Source organism: Elephas maximus, chromosome 1, assembly GCF_024166365.1.
Source record: "Elephas maximus indicus isolate mEleMax1 chromosome 1, mEleMax1 primary haplotype, whole genome shotgun sequence".
Lineage (NCBI taxonomy): Eukaryota > Metazoa > Chordata > Mammalia > Proboscidea > Elephantidae > Elephas > Elephas maximus.
The window spans coordinates 100,989,347-101,012,409 of record NC_064819.1 but is presented as its reverse complement, the minus strand read 5'-3'; the positions used below and the strand labels follow the sequence as shown (position 1 = coordinate 101,012,409).

Here is a 23,063-nt window from a genome sequence, read left to right as displayed (position 1 = left end):
ACGTGCCTTCCTTCTCTGCAGAAATCATGTCCAATATCTCACAATTTGACACAATGTTCTTGGCGCCTTGTCCCTTACTCCCAAGCTGAGCTTCTGTCTCCGAAAGGACCCTGTCTATTCCAGCACAGCCAGGCACAGTGTTTCTTCTATTGTTCATGGAATTAGAGGAGGAACTTTGCAGATATCCAGTCTAATTGCCCATTCTATTTTGTTTAAAGAAAGAGGTCAGACTCCTCCATGAGTAAGATTAACTGAGGTGTAAACAGCAGCAGAGCCCTGATTGCACAGTGGTTAAAAGCTTAGCTGCTAACCAAAAGGTTGGCAGTTCAAATTCATCAGCCACTCCTCGGAAACCCTATGGGGCAGTTCTATTCTGTCCTATAGGGTCGTTATGAGTTGGAATCCACTGATGGCAACGGTTTTAAACACAGCAGCAGACGACAATCCCAGTGTTCTTTAGGTTACTGCACAAAGACCTCAAATCCGTCAGCTAATCTGATGTGCTAACCAGTAAAGGGAAACATCTCTCGGTCTAACGTAGTTGTAAAATCATAGAGTGCCCTCTGCTCTGTCGATACTGTGAATTGCTAAGAGCCATTCCAGGAATCACCTCTACCTCACGCGCTACTCTGGGAAGCACTTTTTATCACTAAATCAGACTTCCTGCTTTCAGGATCCTGCTCCACCTCAACCACATTATCGAAATTGATAGCTCAGCTGGGCACATGGCCATCCCAGGCCCTCTTCCTCATTTATCCTGGGATGTCACATACACTCTTTGCTGCCAGAAGCCAAGGCTCCCAATCAGTGGCCCGCAGCCTCACACCATAACTAGCACCTATTCATGGAAGCTAACTCCATCTGGTCTTTCCTTTTTCTTCCAAAGCCCTTACCTGGGCAAGCTGGGGGCTGTCTTTCCATCTCTTTGCTGACTAGGCCTCTGTTCTAAAACCATAACCACCTAATACCAATTACAGAGTGCAACTGCGCGAGAAGTGCGTGGAGAAAACACGTACATTATTAGTTGGAACTTAGAACAACACTCGATCTTCTCTTGCTTTTTAAAAGAGAAATATATGGCTATTAAACAACGGCCACCACCGCCAACTCCCAAACACTTTAGAAAAGTACTAATCAGAAAAACAAAAGTTTGCTCCCTCCTCCCCCAAGACATAATGACCACGAGCAACCTTCAGGCCTTTCTCTCTGTGGACTGTAGGGTCTGGCAATCTCTCTTCAATGCCAATTTCCCCCAGTTTGGGGGTCTCCTGGAGTGATGACTGGCATTCACACCTAACACATATCCTTCTTAAGTCTCCTTCACGGGAAGTGCACAGGGACTCTTTGAAGCCCCCACCGAGGGCCTCCAGGATACTGTACCCTCACTGGTCGGTCCATCTCCGTCTGCTCTGCTCTGTCCACCTCTTCTCTTTGACCTGTTAGTGCAGGAGTGTGCCAGGGTGCAGGCCCCACTCCTCTTCATTTTCGGTCTGCCCTCACTTCTTTAGGAAATCTCCAGTTTCCTGGCTTTACGTACCATCTAGCCAACGGCTCCTAGGTTTATATGTCCAGTCCAGACCTCTTTCTTTTGAATTCCAGACTCAAGATTTATTTGTCTACTCTACATCTCCATTTGGATGCCTAATGGTATTTCAAACTCAACTTGCCCCAAACCGGACTCCTGATCTTCCCTGGTGAACCTGACCCTCCTACAGCCGTCTCTATAAACTGCAGAGTCATCCTGACTCATCCCTTTCTGTCATTCTTTATACTCAATTTGTCAGGAAGCGCTGATGGCTTTACATTTAAAATATACTCAAAATATGACCACTTCTCATACTTGTACTGCCACCACCCTGGTCCAAGCCACTCTCCTCTCTCATCTGGAGGACTACAATAGCCTCCTAGGTGGCCTCCCTGCTTCCACCTTTGCCCATACCACACATCTACATAGAAGCCAGAGTGATCCTTTTAAAATATAAGTCAGATCACATCACTCCTCTGCTCAAGATCCTCTCATGTCTCCCTTTTCATTTGGCATAAAAGCCAAAGTTCTTATAGTGGCTACAAAGTCCTTGGCGGTCTGGGTCCTTTGTGACTTCTGATCTTACCTCTTCCTACTCTTCCCCTGAATTGCTCTGCTCCAGACCACATTGGCCTCCATCACGGTTCTCTGAATAGCCCAGGTACGCTGCTGCCCTAAGGTCTTGGCACTGGCTGTCCCTCTGCCCACACACTCTTTCCCCAGATGGCTACCTGGCTGGCTCCCTCACCTTCCTCAAGCTTTTCCAGAAGGTCACCTTCTCAGTGAGCCTACCCTATCTTATTTGAAATTGTAACCTGTTCCTTCCCTACCACCTAATAATCCCTTTTACCCTTTCCCACTTTTTCGTTTTGTACATCTCTTATCACCTTCTAACATTCTCTTTAATTACTTATTTACGATGCTTTACTATGTATCTCCCCCCAACTAGAATGTAAGCTCTATGAGAACACAGCTCTGTCTGCTTCACTTCCTGACATGTCCTATGCCTTCAACAGTGCCTAGCACGTGACAGGCAGTCAATGAATACTTGTTAATGAATGAACAAAAGGTCTAGCCCTGCCCAGCTGTCCCACAGCCCTTCTGGGCCCTTTTTGTACCACAAGAACTCTGGGCCCAGTGGCTTCCTGCCAGCTGGGAGGGGCAACCTCTTCAGAGCACCCTTTCTCCTTACCTCCTCCCAGCCAGGTACCTGCTCTGGGCCCTTCTGTCCGTACAGCCCCACGAATGGGCTCATTCCCACCCTGACACTCATTCTCAGCCCAGGCTGAGCTCCTGGCCACTCACCTGAAAGTCCTCCTCATCCAAGATCTCTTTCCTCCACTTGATCAAGAAGGCTGCACACACGTAGAGATGGAAGTGGGAGAACCCTTCGGGTTCAGACTGGGAATGGAAAAAAAAGAAAGAACAGTTAGATCTCCAAGCCCTGACAAGGAGCTGGCTCTGGTCCTCTCATTCCAATCCTCCTAGAAGATGGGAAAGCAGCACAATACCCCTTTTGTGGCTGGGCAAATGGGAGCCAGAAAAGCCTTCAGCAGAGGCCCTTCCCATGATGCTAAGGTAGGCAGAGCAGTAAGAAGGAAATGGAGGTAGGAGGACTTCTCACAGCTATACTCCATACTAGGGCAGGGTGCCAGGCACCTCAGGGACAGCATGGCACAGGGAGGGTGGGGGATCTCTTCATACCTGGTATGTGTCCCACAGGCGGATGGTGCAGCGAAGGGGAAGCTCCCGCATAAGCAGATTGTTCATCCAACGAAAGGCAAACTGTAGGTATTCGACCTCGTACCTCCTGAAGTGATTATGTACCTGCTCTGAAACAGGAAGTGCCATTGGTCCTAGGGATCAGGCCCTGAACGATTCACCAGACCCTGAAAGATTCACATGAGCCAAATATTGGCAGTTTCTACTTCTTATCAGCCCCTCCCCCTGCGGAAGCTGACACAGAGGGGCAGACAGGCCTCTGACTGTCCTTTTTGTTTGAGTCCGACATCTCACAGTAACACTGCATGGTAAACATACACACAGCCTTTAGCTCAGTTCAGCAGATACTGGAATCATTTCAACATCCCACAGTGATGTTCTAGGTGCCTCTCTTCCTTCACAGGCCTGTTTTGGCCATTAAGCAGAAGACATAAGGGTCACTTGTCTGCTTGACCTTATTACTCATCAGAGAAAGAACCAGAATAGAAAAGCACTTTGGAGGGTTCCTTGGCCATCCTCCCACTGGTGAGGAATTCCTCTCCAGCTTCCTTGACAGATGGTCAGCCAGCAGGTTCTTAAACAGTGACAGTGGAAGAGGCTCACTGACTCCACACGAGGACAGCCCCTTCTACTCACACATTCAGTGATTCACCAGAAAGGGCTTCTCCCTATGAAACAGAAACTAGCCACCTCCTAACTCCCACCCCTTGATGACAGTGTGGTACTCTGGAGCAACCCAAAACAAATCTGTTCCCTAGTCTGCTTTACAGCTCTTCAAATAATGTTTAATAATTTTTCGTTTGTTTTTAAATCATTATCCTCCTCAGCTTCCCAATCTATAAAACGAAGACAACCTTTCAGCCCTCAGGGGGTCGGAGAATAAAACAAGAAAATAAAATACAAGTAATGTGGTTATAACAGCACCTGGCACATGGTAAATACTAATAAAATTTTTGGAAGAAGAACTGTAAACAGCGGTTATTTCTGGGGAGAAGGATTTGAGGAAGAGGGAGGATTTTTATTTATTTATTTTTCTGAATTGTTTAAATTTTTGCAATGAGTAATACAAAAAAACCAATCCAGACATGCATTAAAAAATACCTATCCTAAAGAACTAAGCCTTTATTTATCAGGTCTTTGTAAAGGCATAAAAAACAAGGATAGGGCAGAAAGTTGCAGAAACCACAGCCTCTGCTCTCTGGAACCCAACTGATTGTTGGCCTCTGTCAGCAGCTTAGAAGCCCTGCTGAAGGCAGCCCGTCCTGTACCAGGCTCTGGTGAGGGACTCGAAGGACCTGGATGTAGGCCCCACCATTGGGGGAGCCTGACAGCTGGGTCAGGGTGATAAGATACAGAGGAGAAAACATCACATGTACAAAATATGCAAAGGAACTGTGAATAACCAAATCAGCTGGGGAAACTGAAATCCTTAGTCATAAAAGGTAGCTGGAGCAAGTGGGAAAAATCAGGAAAGGTTTTCATGAAGAGAGAACCTGTGAAAGGACAGAGAAAACATGCAACTTCTGTATAGGAAAACAAAAAGCATGACTGGATGGAAGAGAAAATCCATGATTGAGAAAACCAGGGAATGAAGTTGATTAGTTGATGTGGTAACTGGTAGAGTCATAAAAAGTTGCTACAAGTGAACTGAGGCTAAAGAAACACCTTAACAGAAGACCTCGCTATTAGTTTCTATGTGTTCTTCAGGAAACTTGATTTTGACTTTTCTCCTTGGACCTCAGGTTTTTCCTTAGTCAATAGTAGGGCTTCCCTAGTTCCCTTTTAGTTCTAACATTCCATGATTCTAGGCTAGAACCAAGGAATTACTGCAATGGCTCCTATTCCTCAAAGACATCCTGTTTCAGGAAGAGCCACATCTCAATTCCTCATTCCAAACAGGTCATCAGGAGCTGTGCAAAGTCCTGCTGGACTATCAGCTAGACTTGAGGGCCCTGTCTTGGTCAAGCCCAGGAGTCCTGAGTTACATCACCACATCAAGAACGAGGTCAGACTACAGACTTGATGCTAAAAGCAACCAAGACACAGAAGGTTTCAGAAGAGAGAGGGATGTGACTAGACAGATGCTTTAGAAAGATGAGCCCAGCAGCTGTGTGACAGATGGCTTGGAAAAGGAAAGAGTACGGCCGAAGTGAGTTCTAGGAGAAAGTTGCAGAAATCTTGGAATGGCTGGACCAGAGCTGTGGCTAGAGAAATGGAGAAGTTGGGTGAAATTGAGGAGAGGTGCTGAAGGAGAACTGATAAGATTTGGAGAGAGAAAACTAAAGGGGAAGAAGAATTCAAGATAACAGCAGATTTCTCATCTCACTTTCCTGTTGAGATGTCGAAGGATGATGGTGCTGCCAACAGCAGTGAATAAACTGGAAAGGGTCATGGGTAAGAGAGAGGCTTAGGAGAGAACCCACAAGTATTAACTACTTCATGTTGAAGCCGTATGGCGTTATTGCTAGAAAATTCCTCTTCTGCTTCCTCTGAACCTACCATCAATTCGGCTGACAAGTTCTTCCAGAGCCTTGACCTTCTTCTGGATCCCTGGTTGTGCAAAGGTGTAGTTATCCTGCAGATGATACAGAGCCAGGGTTAGTAGGGGCTTCAAACAGTTGTGCTCCCATCCCTCAAGTTCCCTGAAACACATATAAAAACATAAGCTGTATTTCCAAAGCTAGTGCCAATGGCCAATGACAGTGTTTTGGGGAACAAAGTAGTAATTTACAGGACGCTGGAGTGTGGGGAAAAGCCTAACAGAGCTCCATACTGTGGAGGTAAATCTATGTGGCTTGAAGTACATAGCAGAAAGGAGGGGTATGCTCTGATGACATCAAAGCCAGGGCAACACATAAAACAAGACAAGACTAAAGGGGCACACCAGCACAGGAGCAAGGACTAGAAGCCAGGAGGGAAAAGGAAAGCTGGTAAAAGGGAACCTGAGGTTGAGAAGGGAGAGTGGTATCATGTCGCGGGGTTGTTAACAAATGTCATAAAACAATATGTGTCCTAATTGTTTAATGAGAAACTAGTTTGTTCTGTAAACTTCATCTAAAGTACAACTGAAAGAAAAAAAAGCCAGGGCAACATGGAGATTTCCTTAGATGCCAGGGGACACTAGACCGATGATGCCTTGTGAAAGTTGTAAAGCCAGTTAAAGAAAAAGAGATGGAGAGACCAAAAAGGAAGAGCAGCAGCCATGTTAGGTGTGTGATGTAGAAGAGTAATAAGGAAGCCAAAGGCCTAAGGGGGGGGCCCTGACCCCCGACATCCCCACAAGGGAGGAACAAGCTCACCTGGATTCCATCTAGCAGCTTGCTCATGCACCAAAAGCTGTCAGCTTCAATGCTTCGCAGCATGTCCTGAGACAAGTTGGTGACATCAAAGTTCTCCACATCCTCTTCTGTAAAACAAAAGGTGAAGAAAGTCCAGAGGTCTTATCTAAAAAATGGAGAGAGAAAGATAGAGTCTAGTGTCTTCAATGGAGTCCTTAAAAGGCCAGGGGAGAACCAGGCTAACCTGATGCCAAGGAACGATGGCCTCCCCCTCTCCTCCCTTCATCAGGTGGTGGCTGTGTCCCAGGGAATTTTGTGAGGATTTCATTACAACACTGAACAGGCCACTCTCACATCAATCTGTTGGATGCAACATCTCTTTCCCTTTCTCTGCATTTCTCCATTCAATTTTAGAAACAGATAATTCAGGCCTCATGTTCAATGACCTAAACCTAGCTCTCTGGTGATGGTTTGGAAAAATCTTTGATTTCAGAAGTTCAGTGAGCTGTCTAGCACTGCTATATGTAGTGAGATGAGCTAGGACCAGACAGCCCCTGTGGTTCATTTTAAAGAAGAAATCCCCAAATTCTAACAAGGTAGACTCACGGCCTCAGCACTCAGAAGTGAAGATGTGGAAATGAAGAAGACCCAAACCTGTAGATGCTTCTAGGATTTAATTCTACCAAGTTGGGAGTTCCCATGATGGGTTCTGCAGAACATCAACCCTAGAGGATACTGTTATGAATTAAATTGTGTCCACCCAGAATGTGCATTAACTTGGCTAGGCCATGGGTCTCAGCATTATGTGACTGTCCACCATTTTGTCATCTGATGTGATTTTCTCATGCATTGTAAATCTGCCTCTATGATGTTAATAAGGCAGGATAAGAGGCAGTTATGTTAATGAGACAGGACTCAATCTACAAGATTAAGTTTTTGTCTTAAATCAACCTCTTTTGAAATATGAGAGAGAACCTAGCAGAGAGACATCCAGACCTCATACCACCAAGAAAGAAGTACTGGAAGCATAGTGCGTCTTTTGGACCTGGGGTCCCTGTGACCTCCTCCACCAGGGGAAGATTGATGACAAGGAACCTTCCCCCAGAGCTGACAGAGAGAGGACGCCTTCCCCTGGAGCTGGCACCCTGAATTCAGACTTCTAACCTCCTAGACTGTGAAAGAATAAATTTCTCTTTGTTAAAGTCATCCACTTGTGGTATTTCTGTTATTGTAGCACTAGATAACTAAGACAGATAATAATAATATAAAAAAAAGAGGTTCCATAGACAAGAGCGGTTGAGAAAGGCTGCATAATATATTCCCATCTTGGAGATTCACAAAAGATTATGGGGTACAAAGTACCTGAAAAGTTGTATAAATTCTATATTAAATAAATCTACTTGACTCTGTTTATCTAGCACATTCCAAACTTGGTCAGCCATGGAACATCTTTCAAAGAGGACTATCTATTAGCTTCTCATGGAAACCCCCAAACTAAATAACGGGAGTGAGAAGTTCTTCCCTTGTTCTTCCTTCCTGCCACAGAAAAGAAGATGTAGTAAGAAAGGCTCTCCTCGCCCAAGAAGACAGGCTACCCCAACCCAAGGCCACTGTACACCTGTCAGAGGCCACACATGGAAAAACTTCAGGCCCTTGAGTTCCGCACCAAAGGCAGCTTTTCTCCTTAGGCCCACAGGCCCTATTTTGAACACAGGATGCTCACTGCAGTCCCTTGTACTGCAGGGAGACATAGGCATCTAACAAAACATATTCAGAATCCAGACCTTCCATTTATAAGAATTATTACAAAGACGCATAACCGAATCTCCTGGAGACAACGTGTGACCTGGATGGTTATCCTGTGTAAGGAGCCATTTTTTTATGGACACCAAAGGTGTAAAGAAAAAAAAAAAACTTTTAGGGAGGGTAGGGTGCTTTGTCAGAAAAGCTATGACCCTGAGAACAATCTAAAAGTGCTGCTCAAAGTACAGTCATAGTTAATATATGTAAGGTTCCAACAATACTGCCTGGGGTACAGTAGGTGTTAAAGGAAAAAAGGTGCACAATTATTTATGGTATAATCGTAACTACTGTACATACAATACTTATGTGTATTTATATAAGCACAAAGGAAAGATAAGGTTTACCTTGCTTATCCCTAGGTGGTGGGGATAAAGCATTTTTCTTTTCTTTCAGCTCTACTAGGCCTTTTAAAATTTCTACAATAAGCATAATTTTTATAATCAGAAAAAAAAGAACCATAATTGACTATGTCTGCCTTTTATAACCAAAAAAGAATAGAAGATTTTGTAAACAACACCAAGGTCGTAGAAACTAAGAATTTATTTATAAAGATCATTTGAGAAATCACATAAAAGACCTTCTAGGAAATATCATTTCCCTTTTTCCTAATTTAAACATTTATTATATAGTATCTTCAGGTGGCCATACATATATTATTACTTCAGCTAATAACCCATTGCCATCGAGTCAATTCCAACTCATAGCAATCCTGTAGGACAGAGTAGAACTGCCCCATAGGGTTTCAAAGGAGTGGCTGGTGGATTTGAACTGCGGATCTCTTGGTTAACAGCCGAGCTCTTAACCACTGTGCCACCAGGGCTCTGATTCAGCTAATGATACTGTGCTATAAGACCCAGTTCAGAATTTTCCTTTTTCTTTGTGCTTTATATTATGTTCCAGAGACCCTTACATGCTGCAGTACGTGCCTTTAGCTTATTGCTCCACAGTGTGCTTCTACTATAGGTCACGCATCCATTCCCCCAGGGATGGATACCCAGATTGCCTCCAACTCCCACTAGCAATGCCACAAGGAACTCTCCCCTTCAACCCTACACGAGAATTGCTCTGGGTCATAGGTTCATGAGGACCTAATTCACCTGGCACCTCTAGGCCACATGCCAGGACCAGCCTCAGCAGCCTTCACTGACTCCCAACGGCAGTGCAAAACAGTGTACATAGAAGACTGTTGTATCCTTATTTGTAAGCATGGCAGCTCACACTAACTTGTCCTAAGCAACAGCTCCCCCTTTATGAGAATAGGGTTGTAGGAAAATAAGTGAAACCTACAAGGAAGGCTCCAGGCCTTCTCTGATCATGCACAAGTATCAAATGATGATCCCGACCTCCATAATAATTTGAAAAGTGTTTTTCAACTTGGGCATTCTTTGATTCCAGAACACTGCAGCTGGAATGCAACTGGGAATGGAAACCACAGACGGCAAAGCTAAAAGGTAGAAAGAGCTGGAGTGTCCCTGAGGACAATGTGGACCACAGCTGCCATATCAGCCCTGGCAATCTGTGTGTATGTGTGTGTGTGTTTTGTCACACCAAAAGGCATGCAGTTAAGAGCACAGATTCTAAAGCCAGATTGTATCGCTCACGTCCAAGCTCTGTCACTCACTAGTTACGTGACTTTGGGCAAATGACTTTACCTTCTGTGCCTCGATTCCTCATATGTTAAGGTGGCAATATCAGTACCAAGGTCATAGGATACCATAAGGATTAAATGAGTTAATATATGAAAAGTCCTAACAGCACCACCTGGCACAAAATAAACCCAATGTAAATGTTGCTTATCGCCATTACTATTGTTATACAATAATAAACTCTTGTTTAAGCCGCTGTTAATTTGGATCTCTATTATTCACAGCCAAACCTAATCTTAACACCATCCCAAATGACAACGAATCCCTAACTACCATCCCAAAATGTACCTTAAAAATAAGTTAATTTTCAAAGCTTCCCACTTCCACCTTTCGGTCTTGAGGAGGAAAATGGGTCTGTACTGTGTGAAGATCTTTCAGAAAGCAGAAAATCTGACTAGCAACATGAGCTGTTGATAAAGATGCCACTCACAGTAACTGTACCAATTCCAAAGCTTTAGCTGTTCAGGGAGCAAAGAGACCAACAGACAAGATGCTCAACCCTATTTTGGGCCCTTAAGTAAGGGGCGGCTGTTATTTCCCCACATTCTGTCCTAACACCTGGTCTGCCCGTTAGTCCTTTGCTTTCACAGACAGCGAGATGGTTCACCAGCATTTCAGAGTAGGAGGGAGGGCTTAGTTCTATTTTTCTGCCTGCTGGGAGGAAGAAATTCACACATTCAGTCAAAAACTGTGAGCTAAGGCACCAGCGAAGAGCAGCAGAGGAAGCGGAGACCAAATGCTATCCGAAGGGCTTCATTCAGCGTAAACAATCTGTTCCGAAGGATCATTAGATGTCCCACTCGAGGAAATTCAACAGATAATTGAAGGCAGAATGGGAAACCAGGCCAGCAGTGCAGCCTTCAGTGACGGCCAAGTCTTCAGTTGTCATTACAGAGCTCACGGCAGCCAGGATTCAGGCCAGAGGCAATGGGATTTTAAGGGATATTTTATGACTATTTGAAAAGGCAAAGCATCCAACAAGAGGACAACCAAAGCTTTTTACAAAAATCAATTCACCTAAAGCACAATTAAAAAAAAAAAAATCAAAATCAGATCGCCCACTTAGGGCTTGACAAGAACATGCCAATTTATTAGCTGATAAAATGGACTTAAGTGGCGGTTCCAGCCTGAGAACTCTGAGTTCTGGGCCTGAATCAGCTAAATTTGTACCTCAAAAACTTACCGACAGCTTTGGCAAGACTGGCTTTGCTTCAACTGATGACAGTAACTTGTCCGCTTACTGCTCTAGGAGTTTCCTGGGAACCATCTGTGACCCCAGGGCAATTTCTAGGTTTTATGATCTGTTTGGTCAGAAGAATTCAGCCTGACTGGCAGGACTGAGAGGATTCAAGGCATGAGACTGTGAACAGTGTCTTTATTTTCCAAAGCCTCCAGGTTACCTCATTCATGTCTTTTTTTTTTAAAGCCAGACTCTCATCAGAATACCTTGCATAATATTTTCTGATCGTACAAATAAACTGACTGAGAAAAGGAAAAAATAAACCTTTTTGGCCATATCTCTAAAGAGCTTTATAAAACAGGAACTTAAACATTTCATCCAGAAAAATAGTTTTAAGAAAAGCATTAAGGAATTCATTTGACCACCTGTGTATAATAATGTTTAAGTGGCTCAAGTGCTGTATAACCGTATGGTTGGGTGTTATTTATCTGGCATTTTCAGGCAAGCACTTGGTGGAAGCAGCTGAGGCAATAACACCGTCACAAACATTTAGAGAGGGTGGAGAGGCCACTCAGCTCAATCTGCCCGACAAAGAAAGGAGAATGAAGACAGCTGCTCTCTGAAGAAGAGACTGTCGCCACTCCAGGGACAGGGTCAGAAGAAAGACTTATTCGGAGGTTGCTGGAGGGAGAGGCTGCAGGGAGGTGATTCTGTCTGACAAGGACCATGTTTCAGGCTGTGTCAGAGAAGACGTGCTGCTTTGAAGATACAGAGGAGCAGCTGATCACTTCCTGACACTGTGCGCATCAGTCAGAGAAGTGACTAAAAGGTAAACATTAACCTGGAATTGTAGAAGAACTCTGGTTGTACACTACTTAGCCGGGGGGCGGGGGGTGGTTGGTGTGTATGGTGTGGCACCATACCCTAGTTAAAATTTTAAAAACCAACAATACTGCTGATTTTCCTTGGGTTCCTGTGTTACTTTTCCTTTTATTTAATAAACATTAGTGGCTGCTGGATAACTCAGCCTCTTGGCACTGGCTGTAGGACCCCAGATTATATAAGCTCAAATTATATAAGTATTCAGGTTTTGGGGGAAAGGGTAGGGCAAGGCCCAGCACACTTCCTATTCTAGGTCCTGCCCAAAGGCCACCCACAGAGACAAGCAGCATGTCACCAAGGCATGGTAGATGTGAACAGGCTCTGGGGAGTCCAGGGTACCCAATGCCAATGTCAACCAAAGAGAGGTTCCTCATGTAGGCTCAAACATCTGGAGCATGTTGGCTACCTCAACTTCTGCTCTGTTGCAAGTTCTCACTTCTTCCTGGGTCAGATAAGAGAGAGAAAAAGAGAGCTACCCTGTTCACTGCCAGGGAGAGAGCAGGCTAGGTCTTACAGTCTCAGAGATGACAAGCTACAACTTGCCCTTGGAGAACTTGCCTTCTATAATGACAGGAAAACCAGCACTGGACACTCCACCGAATGCACGCACACACACACTGCTCTCCAGTGTCAGCAGGAAGCAGCTTAGCTCAGCACTCTGGCTGAGCTGTCTCCACATAGATGTCTGTTGCTGGGAAGAGCCTCAAATATTCTTCAACTGTCTGTCAGATATGAGGCTGCTTCATTTATGAAGATGGGGTCAGGGGGCATCTTGAAGAAAGGGTTACAGTCCCAAATTGGGTGGGAACTAAAGAACTCAGCATCAACCCCACTTCCCAATTCCCCCCAAAACCAACAGTATTAAAATAGAAAATGGAATAGCCTGACTATATGATTTAATTTATATAAAGTTTAGAAACGGGCAAAACTAATCTAGGCATTAGAACTCAAGAAGGTAGTTACCCTTGCTGGGGGGTAGGAAGAGGAAGGAACAGAGGTAGGGACTGGAAGGGAACACAAAGGAACTTCTGGAGTGCTGGAAATGTTTCATGTCTTGATATGGGTGCTGCTGCTACAGGTGTGTTCATTGTGGGGAAATTCACTGGGCTGTGCGTGTATGATCTGTGCACTTTTCTAAATGTATGCGGCAACATAAAGTTTACATTTAAAGAAGCAAAAAAGGGTGAGAATGTAAAACGGTGAATTGCTGTGAAAAACAGATTGGTCGTTTATCAAAAAAGTTAAAGACAGAATTACCATATGGCCCAGTAATTCCACTCCTAGGTATATACTCCAAAGACTTGAAAGCAGGGATTCAAACAGATACTTGTACACCAATGTTCACTGACGCGTTATTCACAATAGCCAAGTGTCTGTCAGCAGATAAATGGATATGTAAACAAAATGTAGTGCATACATACAACGGAGTATTATTCAGCCACAAAAAATGAGGCTCTGATACCTGCTACAACATGAGCGAACCTTGAAAACATCATGTTGAGTGAGTAAGTCAGGCACAAAAGGATAAATATTGTATGATCTCACTTATATGAAATATCTAGAATAGGCAAATGCACTAGACAGAAGTTTACTAGTGGTTTTCAGGAGCTGGGGGAAGGGGAGGAATGGGGAGTTATTGCTTAATGGGTATTAAAATTCTGTTTGGGGTGATGAAAAGCTTTTGGAAATGCATAGCGGTGATGGTTGTACAACATGGTAAATGCAATTAATGTCACTGAATTGTATGCTTAAAAATAGTTAGAATGGTGAATTTTTTTCTTATATATATTTAACCACAATAAAATTAAAAACAAGAGCAAAAAAGGAATATCCTCTTGGGACAATAATGAAAACCCACCATTACTCTGGAAGCTTGTCTAGTTTCATCTTTGGCCTCATATCTACCCAGACAGGGAAGAGGGTTGGTAGAGCAGGTATCACATGCAAAGAGTCAGACATGGGATGGAGAACGATGAAGCCTGCCTGGAACTGAGAGCATAATCCATAATAACCCAGGGTTTATGATCTCGGTATGTGGTGCCGTTACTTAGCAATAACTCCTTTTCTCTGAAAATCTCAGTGTTAACTATCAAAAATAACTGCATGGCTCATCCCCTCACCACCTTCAGGCCTTGGCTCACTACCCTGTTTATAATGGCAACCTGCCTCCCCTTCCCGTCTCTGCCAACACATCATGTCTCTGTCTTCCTTTCCTGCTTTGATTCCTCCAAAAACTTATCATAATCCAACAAATACTTTAGCTATTTTTGTCAATATATTGTCTGTTTCTGTCTACCAGAATTTAAGCTCTAAGAGATTTTTTTAAGATGTAATTTACATACAGTAAACTACACATAACTACATAGTTCCCTAAGTTCTGACACATGTATACACCTATGTAAAAAAAAAACCCAGTCCAATGGTGCCCAGCTACCATTACTGAACATTTTTGGTCAAAGATTCTATAGAAGAATCCTGATCAAAATGGGGAAAATGCAGAATAGAACTTCAAATTCTCGTGGACTCCTGACTTTCTGGAGCCATGAGGGTGGATAAACCTCTGAAACTATTACCCTGAGATAATCTTTAAACCTTATACCAAAAATATCCCCTGAAGTTTTCTTTAAACCAAACAATAGTTTAGCTTAACTAGTAAAAATGTCTGCCTTGAGCATTATGTTCTTTTAAGAACTCTCTGTATGGAATCAAATTGACAATAGCAACTCGAAAGATAAGACAGGAACCTCAGGGGGCACAGAGCTTATGTTAATGAGGGAGGAACAACTCAGAAAAGGACGGTGAGAATGGTTGCACAACTTAAAGGATGTAATCAATGTCACTGAATTGTACATGTACAAACTGTTGAATTGGTGTATGTTTTGCTGTGTATATTCTTAACAACGACAAAATAAAACCAAACCAAAACAAAAACACCCCAGTCCGAACAGAGAACATTTCCATCACCCTAGGAAGGCTTCCTCATGCCCCTTCCCAGGCAATCTCCCACCAGTGCCAACCACTGTTCTGATTTCTACCACCATAGATCAGTTTTGCTGATTTTTGAACTCTATATAAATGGAATCAAACAATATGTACTTTTTTTTAAATCTGGCTTCTTTTGTTCAATATAATTTTTTTTTTTTGAGATTCTCCTATGTTATTGCATCTATCAGCAGTTTGTTCCTGTACATTGTAAGATCGGTTTTCCTGTTAAAGCATATTTAGATAGTTCCAGTTTTTGTCTATAGGAATAAAATTGCTGTGAACATTCTTCTACAAATCTTTTGGGGCCTATATATGCTTTCATTTTTGTTGGACAAATACCTAGAAGGAGAAAACCAAAAACCAAACCCACTGCCGTCGAGTCGATTCCGACTCATAGCGACCCTACAGGACAGAGTAGAACTGCCCTATAGAATTTCCAAGGAGGGCCTGGTGGATTTGAACTGCCAACCCTTTGATTAGCAGCCATGGCACTTAACCACTATACCACCAGGGTTTCCCTAGAAGGAGAAGGCAGGGATTTTTATCTGCTTTGATTATGGCCGTATGTCCAGTACCTAGAGAAATGCCTGAAACAGCATAGGTGCTCAATATATATTTATTGAAGGAATGAATGAATGGTGGTACTCCATCTCCATTCCTTAGAAAAGATAGAACTTTTGGCTGGCTCAGCATAGTATCAGAACACTGTAATTCACTGCCCTCTAGTGGCCAATCCCAGGAAGGCTGTTTTAGTTCCTGAATATCTTACAACATTATCCTGAGATTTTCATTTTGTCATTCATCTAGACATGTGTAGAATGTCTATTTTGGACACAAAAATAGAAGTACTGGCCTCAAAGAGTCAGAGTCTGCTGGCTGAGGGCCAGAGGGAAATACAAACAATAATATCGTAAAGTGCTACAAAAGAAACGCACAGGGTTATGGAAAGAATACTATCTGGGTGGTGGGGGTGGAAGGAGTCTCAGGACAGGCTTCCAGGAGAAAGGGGAGTCTTATAGGATGCACAAGGATTAGCTCAGGGCATAAAGAGATGATGCAGGACAAGGACACGCCAAGTTAGAGAACCTGGACATTCTATCCCATAGGTAATGGGATGCTCCTGAAAGAGACAAATGAGAGATGGGAGAACATGCTTGGTCACCTCAGTAACCCAGGCCTGACCTATGGCAGTCACAGGCGGAAAGAAGCCGACTCGAGAAACATTTAGGACATAAAATCACCAGCGGTTTCTAGCTGACTAGATACAGGGGAGTGAGAGAAGGGAGTCACGAGTAATTCTTAGCATTTCTGAGTAAGTGACAGGAGAGGCTGCCAATTAAGAGAAAGGGGTGGCTGGGTGTGGAGAGGAAAGGAGTCGGTTTTGGATACACTGAGTATGAGGAATCCAGGGGTAGCAAAGATTGGCGGTTGTCCACTAATAACTGTTTCCCCCTTCCTCCTTGATGATAGGGCCTTCATGGATTGAACTGTGTCCCCTAAAAATGTGTCAACTGGGCTAGTCCATGATTCCCTGTACTGTGTGACTCTTCACCATTTTTTCATTTGATCTGATTTTCCTATGTGCTGTAAATCCTATCTCTATGATGTTAATGAGGTAGAATTAGCCATAGTTATATTAATGAGACAGGACTCAATCTACAAGTTTAGGTTGTATCTTAAACCAATCTCGTTTGAGATATAAAAGAGAGAAGTGAGCAGAGAGACAAGGGACCTCATACCACCAAGAAAGTAGTGCCAGGAGAAGAGCATGTCTTTTGGACCCAAGATCTCTGCACCAAGAAGCTCCTAGTCCAGGGGAAGACTGATGACAAGGTCCTTCCTCCTGGGCTGGCAGAGAAAAGAAAGCCTTCCCCTGGAGCCGAGGCCCTGAATTTGGACTTCTAGCCTACTAGACTGTGAGAGAATAAACTTCTGTTTGTTGAAACCATCCACTTGTGGTATTTCTGCTACAGCAGCCCTAGATAACCAAGATAGACTCTGTCATGGATTGACTTGTATCCCCCAAAAATATGTGTATCGATTTGGCTAAGCCATGATTCCCAGTACTGTGTGATTGTCCTCCATTTTGTGATCGATATGTTTCTTATGTTATAAATCCTAATCTCTGCCTGTGGATAATGAGGCAAGATTAGATTATGTTAAAAAGGATTAGAGTGGGATGTAACCCCCTTGCTCAGGTCACATTCCTGATCCAATGTAAAGGGAGTTTCCCTGAGGTGTGGCCTGCATCACCTTTTATCTTATAAGAGTTAGGGACCTCATACCACCAAGAAAGCAACATGGGGAGCAGAGTGTGTCCTTTGGACCCAGGGTTCCTGCACAGAGAAGCTCCTAATCCAGAGGAAGACTGATGACAAGGACCTTCCTCTAGAGCCAACAGAGAGAAAAAGACTTCCGCTGGAGCTGACACTCTGAACTTGGACTTCTAGCCTTGTTAAAGCCATCCACTTGTGGTATTTCTGTTACAGCAGCACTAGATGACCAAGATAGACCCCTAAGGGTACTGGCCACCTAGAATAAAAACTGTTTTCCACCTTCACTTGCAGCCAGGTGTGGCCTTAAGATACACATTGAAGTTCAGACAAAAGAGAACCAAACCCAAGTATTAGGGACAGCTTTGGGAACTGTCCTTAAATGGAAAAGATATGCCTTTCTTTTCTTGTCCTTACTGTCTGGAATGTAGATGTGATGGCTGGAGCATAAGCAGCTATCTTGGATCACAAGAAGGAAACCATATGCTGAGGATGATGAACAAGAGAGAGAAGCCTACATCTCTGACACAGAGCACCTGCATCTCTGACACAGAGCACAGAGCCCTGAACTCCTTACCTCTGGGCTTTTAATGTATAAGAAATAAGCTTTTCAATCTTGCTGAAGATACTATTATTTGGGGTTCCCTGTCGCATGCAGTCAAGCTAATCCTAACTGATCATCTATGACATATTCAGGTGGAAATGTCAAACAGGGAACCGGATACATAAATCAGAGGTCTGCAAAGGACTTCCATCTGAAAATTTCATTGCCATCATGCTCCTAAATAAAACTTGAAACAAAATTCTACTGTGTTGTTTCACAAAAAAGGGGGAAAGAGTTATTTGATACTTGGTATTTCATTTTGCACTGAAGGAAATTGCCAGGCACATTCTTCTTTTGAAAATAGGACACATCATGCTATATGAATAATGAGCTCAGTTTTTCTACATGATTTCCTCATAAACCAACCAACCAAAACCCACTGCCACCTCGACTTCCTCATATGCATCACTTAAATGGTGCTGTTAAGCAGTTTATTTTCATGATGATCACACTGTCAGTTAGGTATCAAATGTATCTCAATATGTTCAGTTAGATGGATAACACCTACCCAAGCCTAAAAGATCTTAGAGGTGAGTCTCTAAGGTGTCTACCACAGTTTCAGGGATCACAGTCCAGAGACTGTCTCTCCCCATGGGTGACCCTCCAGCACTGGCATCACTAGATGCAAACACAGCTGGTTTATCCACAGAGAATTCACTTCTACAGGGGAAGGTGGCTCCAGTAGATAAAGAAGCTGGCTGGGGGCTAGCTCTAGACTAGCTAGAGACAACTTCTCTATCCACTCAGGGGAGTCACTAGACCTTCTGTTTCCAACTATTTTACAACAAACATGACAATGCATGAAGCAAGCTTAGGTACTAACTTATAAAAGGGATAGTGGTGATAGGTAAAAGTAGGAGAGGAGATATGAGAGAGGCCAAACAATGCCCTGGTGACACATGGATCCCATACTTCCACTAGGGCAGATGCCCCACACTATGGTTCGGTGAGCTTGGGTGGTACGACAAGGCTGCCTGGTGAGATCTGCCCAGGATGATGAGGGCAACTGCCTGGCCCGTTCCACGGGTGAAGGATACCTGGAGCGATGGAAAATTTTTGGAAACGGGTAGTGGTGACGATTGCACGACATGGTGAATGTAATTAATGTCACTACATTGTACACCTAAAAATAGCTTAAACAGCAACTTTTTATACATTTTACCACAATTAAAAAAAAAAAAAAGAATGGCTTCCACCTTTCTAGGTATAGGAGGGGAAACCCTGGTGGCGTAGTGGTTAAGTGCTACAGCTGCTAACCAAAAGGTTGGTAGTTCAAATCTGCCAGGTGCTCTGTGGAAACTGCGGGGCAGTTCTACTCTCTCCTACATGGTCGCTATGAGTCGGAATTGACTAAACGGCAGTGGGTTTGGTTTGGTTTTTTAGCTATAGGAAGAGGTGCCAAAGACTCACAGGAAGCCTGTTACAGGGGTGAAACTAAGTCTTGCCAAGACTGGAGCCTAGAAAGGACAGAGAAGCCCACACTCCACTGAGTAAATGCTGTGGGTCAGCAACAGTTTCACTGGTCAGCATGTGGGGCTGATCAACCAACTGCTAAGATTAGAAGGCAGTCCTAGCTATCAAAGGAAGGCACAGAGTGTGATGGGACTAATGGGGTCGAGGCAGCAATGGGATGGATGCCAGCAGAAAGTAAATGAAAACTTGGTATTAAAATAATACCTAATGAGATAATTATATATCCAATCAGACCTGCAGCTTCGAGGATTATTTTTAACCGGCATGATACTGTTACTGAGACTTCATGCCAGCATTTGGCTTCAAATGTAGATTAATGAATGGAATGATACCTTCCTAGGCTTGTGCTTTAGTACTACCTTAGAAAACTACTATTGCAAGAACCTGTTGCCGTCGGCAGTCAATTCCAACCCACGGTGACCCTACAAGACAGAGCAGAACTGCCCCATAGGGTTTCCCAGGCTACAATCTTACAGAAGCAGACTGTCACATCTTTCTCCTGCGAAACTGCTTGTGGGTTTGAACGGCTGACCTTTTGGTTGGCAGCCAAGTGCTTGAATCACTGTGCCACCAGGGCTCCTTTCCTAAATGAAACCCATTGCTGTCAAGTCGATTCCAACTCATAGCGACCCTACAGGACAGAGTAGAATTGCCCCACAGGGTTTCCAAAGCTGGAATCTATGGAAGCAGGCTGCCACATCGGTTAGCAGCCAACCAGTTTAACCGCCGTGCCACTAGGGCTCCTCTATTGCAAGAAGCAACCTCGAAATCTCCATAGATCAGCTGTACTGCTCTCTTAAGAAAAATAACACAGCAGAATTACGCTGCCTCCAAAAGTTGACCTATTAATGTGGGGCTGGGGGGACGAAAAAATCCTCTTACAAAAGCTTAATTTATGATTTTGGAGGCTGAAATTTAACTATTCTTGCCTGCTGCTCAGGATCGCCTGTGGGCACGGACAAGAGCGACCTTTCACCCTCACTCCCAGTGCTACCCTGGTTGCTGCTACTGCACAGGGACCAGGGATTGTGTCATTCATTTGCCTTAACGTCTTTCTTTTATGCCAGGAGCTGTGTTTATTACTTTATAATTTTATTATATTTGCACATAATTCTTAGTTTACTGTTATTTAGGTTTCTCACATTAAATTATGATCAATATCTATAGACCAGCAGGGAATTCTGGATATAATTTAATTGGAAAGAGATTTACATCGCCTTTCTACAGTTTTTCCCCTGAACTTTTCGACACTGAAATTCAGTCCTAAACTATGGTGTTCTTAGATTTCCTTCCAGCCACAGAGATGCTGACAAAAGTTCTGTCAAATACCTACCTTCACTTTGAAGACTGCTATCCCTTTGAGCCCTGTCAGAAAGCTTGAATGGGATGGACCATGTGAGATCTTTCTTACGTTCTCTGTCTTAGTCATCTAGTGCTGCTCTAAGAGAAATACCAAAAGTGGACGGCTTAACAAAGAGAAGTTTATTCTCTCACAGTCCAGTAGGCTAGAAGTCCAAATTCAGGGCACCGGCTCCAGAGGAAGGCTTTCTCTCTCTGTTGGTTCTGGAGGAAGGTCCCTGTGATGTATCAGTCTTCCCTTGGTCTGGGAGCAGCTCAGCGCAGGAACCTCAGGTCCAAGGGACGCACTCTGCTGCCTGTGCTTCTTTCTTGGTGGTATGAGGTCCCCACTCTCTGCCAGCTTCCCTTTCTTTTTATCTCTCGTGAGATAAAAGGTGGTGCAGGCCACACCCCAGGGAAACTCCCTTTACAATGGATCAGGGATGTGGCCTGGTAGGGGTGTTAAAATCCCATCCTAATCCTTTTTAACTTAAAATTACAATTCCACCCTAATCCTCTCTAACATAAAATTACAATCACAAAATAGAGGACAACCACACAATATGGGGAATCATGGCCCAACCGAATTGATACATACATTTTGGGGGGGACATAATTCAGTCCATGACACCCTCCTTCTCCATGGGGCTCCATTCTCTTCTACTTCTCATTACCCACCCTTCCCCACCATGGCTTCCTCCAAAAGCCACAATCATCCACCACCTCTAAAGAAAGGGACTCCAGTTCTAGCTCTGCCACTAGGAAGGAGGCAGGGACTCTTATAAGCCATCTGTGAGGTGAGGGGGCCAGACAAGAAAATTTCTAAGGTCCCTTTCAACATTCTGATTCCTACGTGAGCTTCTCCTTATCTGACAGAAAAGACAGAACCAAAGCATCAGGTCATGACGGATGGGTTTTCCCGTGAATCCCTAAGCACAAGTGATTAAGGAAACCAAAAAGGAGAAGCAGAGGATCCTCAACTGCTTTTAATTTAGGCTGGCTAGAGGAGGTGGCTGGGATTGAAAGAAAACCTCACTGCCATGGCTGGGTTTTCTAACCACTCTATCCAAAGCGACACTCTCAGTGGGGCAAGAGGTGAAGAAGGAAGAGGAAGAAACCAAGGTCCTGTTGCTCTTCTTGGCCCATTCCATTGCCTCCTACATGAGATGGATCCTGGGGCCACGGCCTTTCCTCCTCTATACGCCCACATTCTGCTTCTAAGATACAGCACGTGACTTGAAGCACGAAAGCCTGACGTAAAACCTCAAATTCCAACTTTCATGCGTGAGGGCCTGGGTTTGAGACAAGTGCAAAATAATCCTAAAATAACCATCAAAATCTCAGAACATAAATACACCAATTTGGCCATTCTTGTGACACAGCAGGTTTTTTTAGGTGAGAGGTGTGACCATCTCAAAAGATAAATTCCAGGCTGCTGCCGCTGCTTTTAAAACAGATTTAGCTGTGTGTTCCAAAGTCACTGTCTCCTTTTTAGCGAGACATATCCACTGGCTGCACTCTTTGGAAAAACAGACAGATCACAGATAAGAAAGAGCAATAGCTTGTTCAACTTGGTACTCGTGCTTCTTACCCACATATTCTGAGAGGAAGACGACAAAGAACGGAGTGACCAGGTCATTAATTCCCTGGACATACCCACTGGCAGGGTGTCGGATGGCCCAAATAAATAAAATTCGTTCGAAGATCTAGAAAAAGAGAAAGAAAAAGACGTGAGGGTTAAATCATGGGGAAACATTCTCCCCACCTTCCATTTATCTACCTCATAATTTATCCTAGGGCTGGTGAAGAATGCTTAGGAAAATTTTAAAATACAGTGGGACAAAGAAGTATATAGATGCAATACGTTTCTAAGACATTAGTTGTTTTCACGCAGGGGTAGGTACCTGTTGCCCTTTATCTTTTCAGTATCTGATCACTCTAATAGGATATTGGGAAAAGGAAAAGAAACAGTGACACAAATAGCTTAGCAAAGGTTTGCTATGGATGCTGTTAGTTCAGGCCACCGCACTCTCATTGTAGATGATGTTTTTCTATGTCCAGGAGTGAGACACTGGAACATCTTAGTTCTGATACCCTTTTCTAAATCGTTTTTGGTCTTTGCGGGATTTAGAAAGGAAATACCTTCTCTACTATCCTTCTTCATCTACCACTGAGAAAAAGGAAGGAGATCTAGATCCAAATATAGATTTAGTTCTAACCCAGCTTGACTAGGAAGAAGTGACAGACTGTACATACAGGAAGTCACTTCATATATCAGGATGCAACCCAGATGTTTGCTGAGGACAGGAAGTCAAACAAACTAAATCCTATGGACTCCGACAGCTAGGAATTTC

General features: G+C 43.7%; 1 protein-coding gene across 1 annotated transcript in view; it reads right to left on the bottom strand.

The window, feature by feature from the left end:
- The window catches only part of TBC1D22B (TBC1 domain family member 22B), a 74,218-nt gene that overhangs the window by 17,184 nt on the left and 33,971 nt on the right, over window positions 1–23,063 (bottom strand). The window contains exons 8-12 of the mRNA XM_049891047.1: window positions 22,301–22,415; window positions 6,547–6,653; window positions 5,747–5,822; window positions 3,230–3,357; window positions 2,831–2,926 (exon numbers count right to left, since the gene is read on the bottom strand). Of these exons, the coding sequence (XP_049747004.1) occupies window positions 2,831–2,926; window positions 3,230–3,357; window positions 5,747–5,822; window positions 6,547–6,653; window positions 22,301–22,415 (522 nt within the window). The remainder of the gene's footprint in view (window positions 1–2,830; window positions 2,927–3,229; window positions 3,358–5,746; window positions 5,823–6,546; window positions 6,654–22,300; window positions 22,416–23,063) is intronic.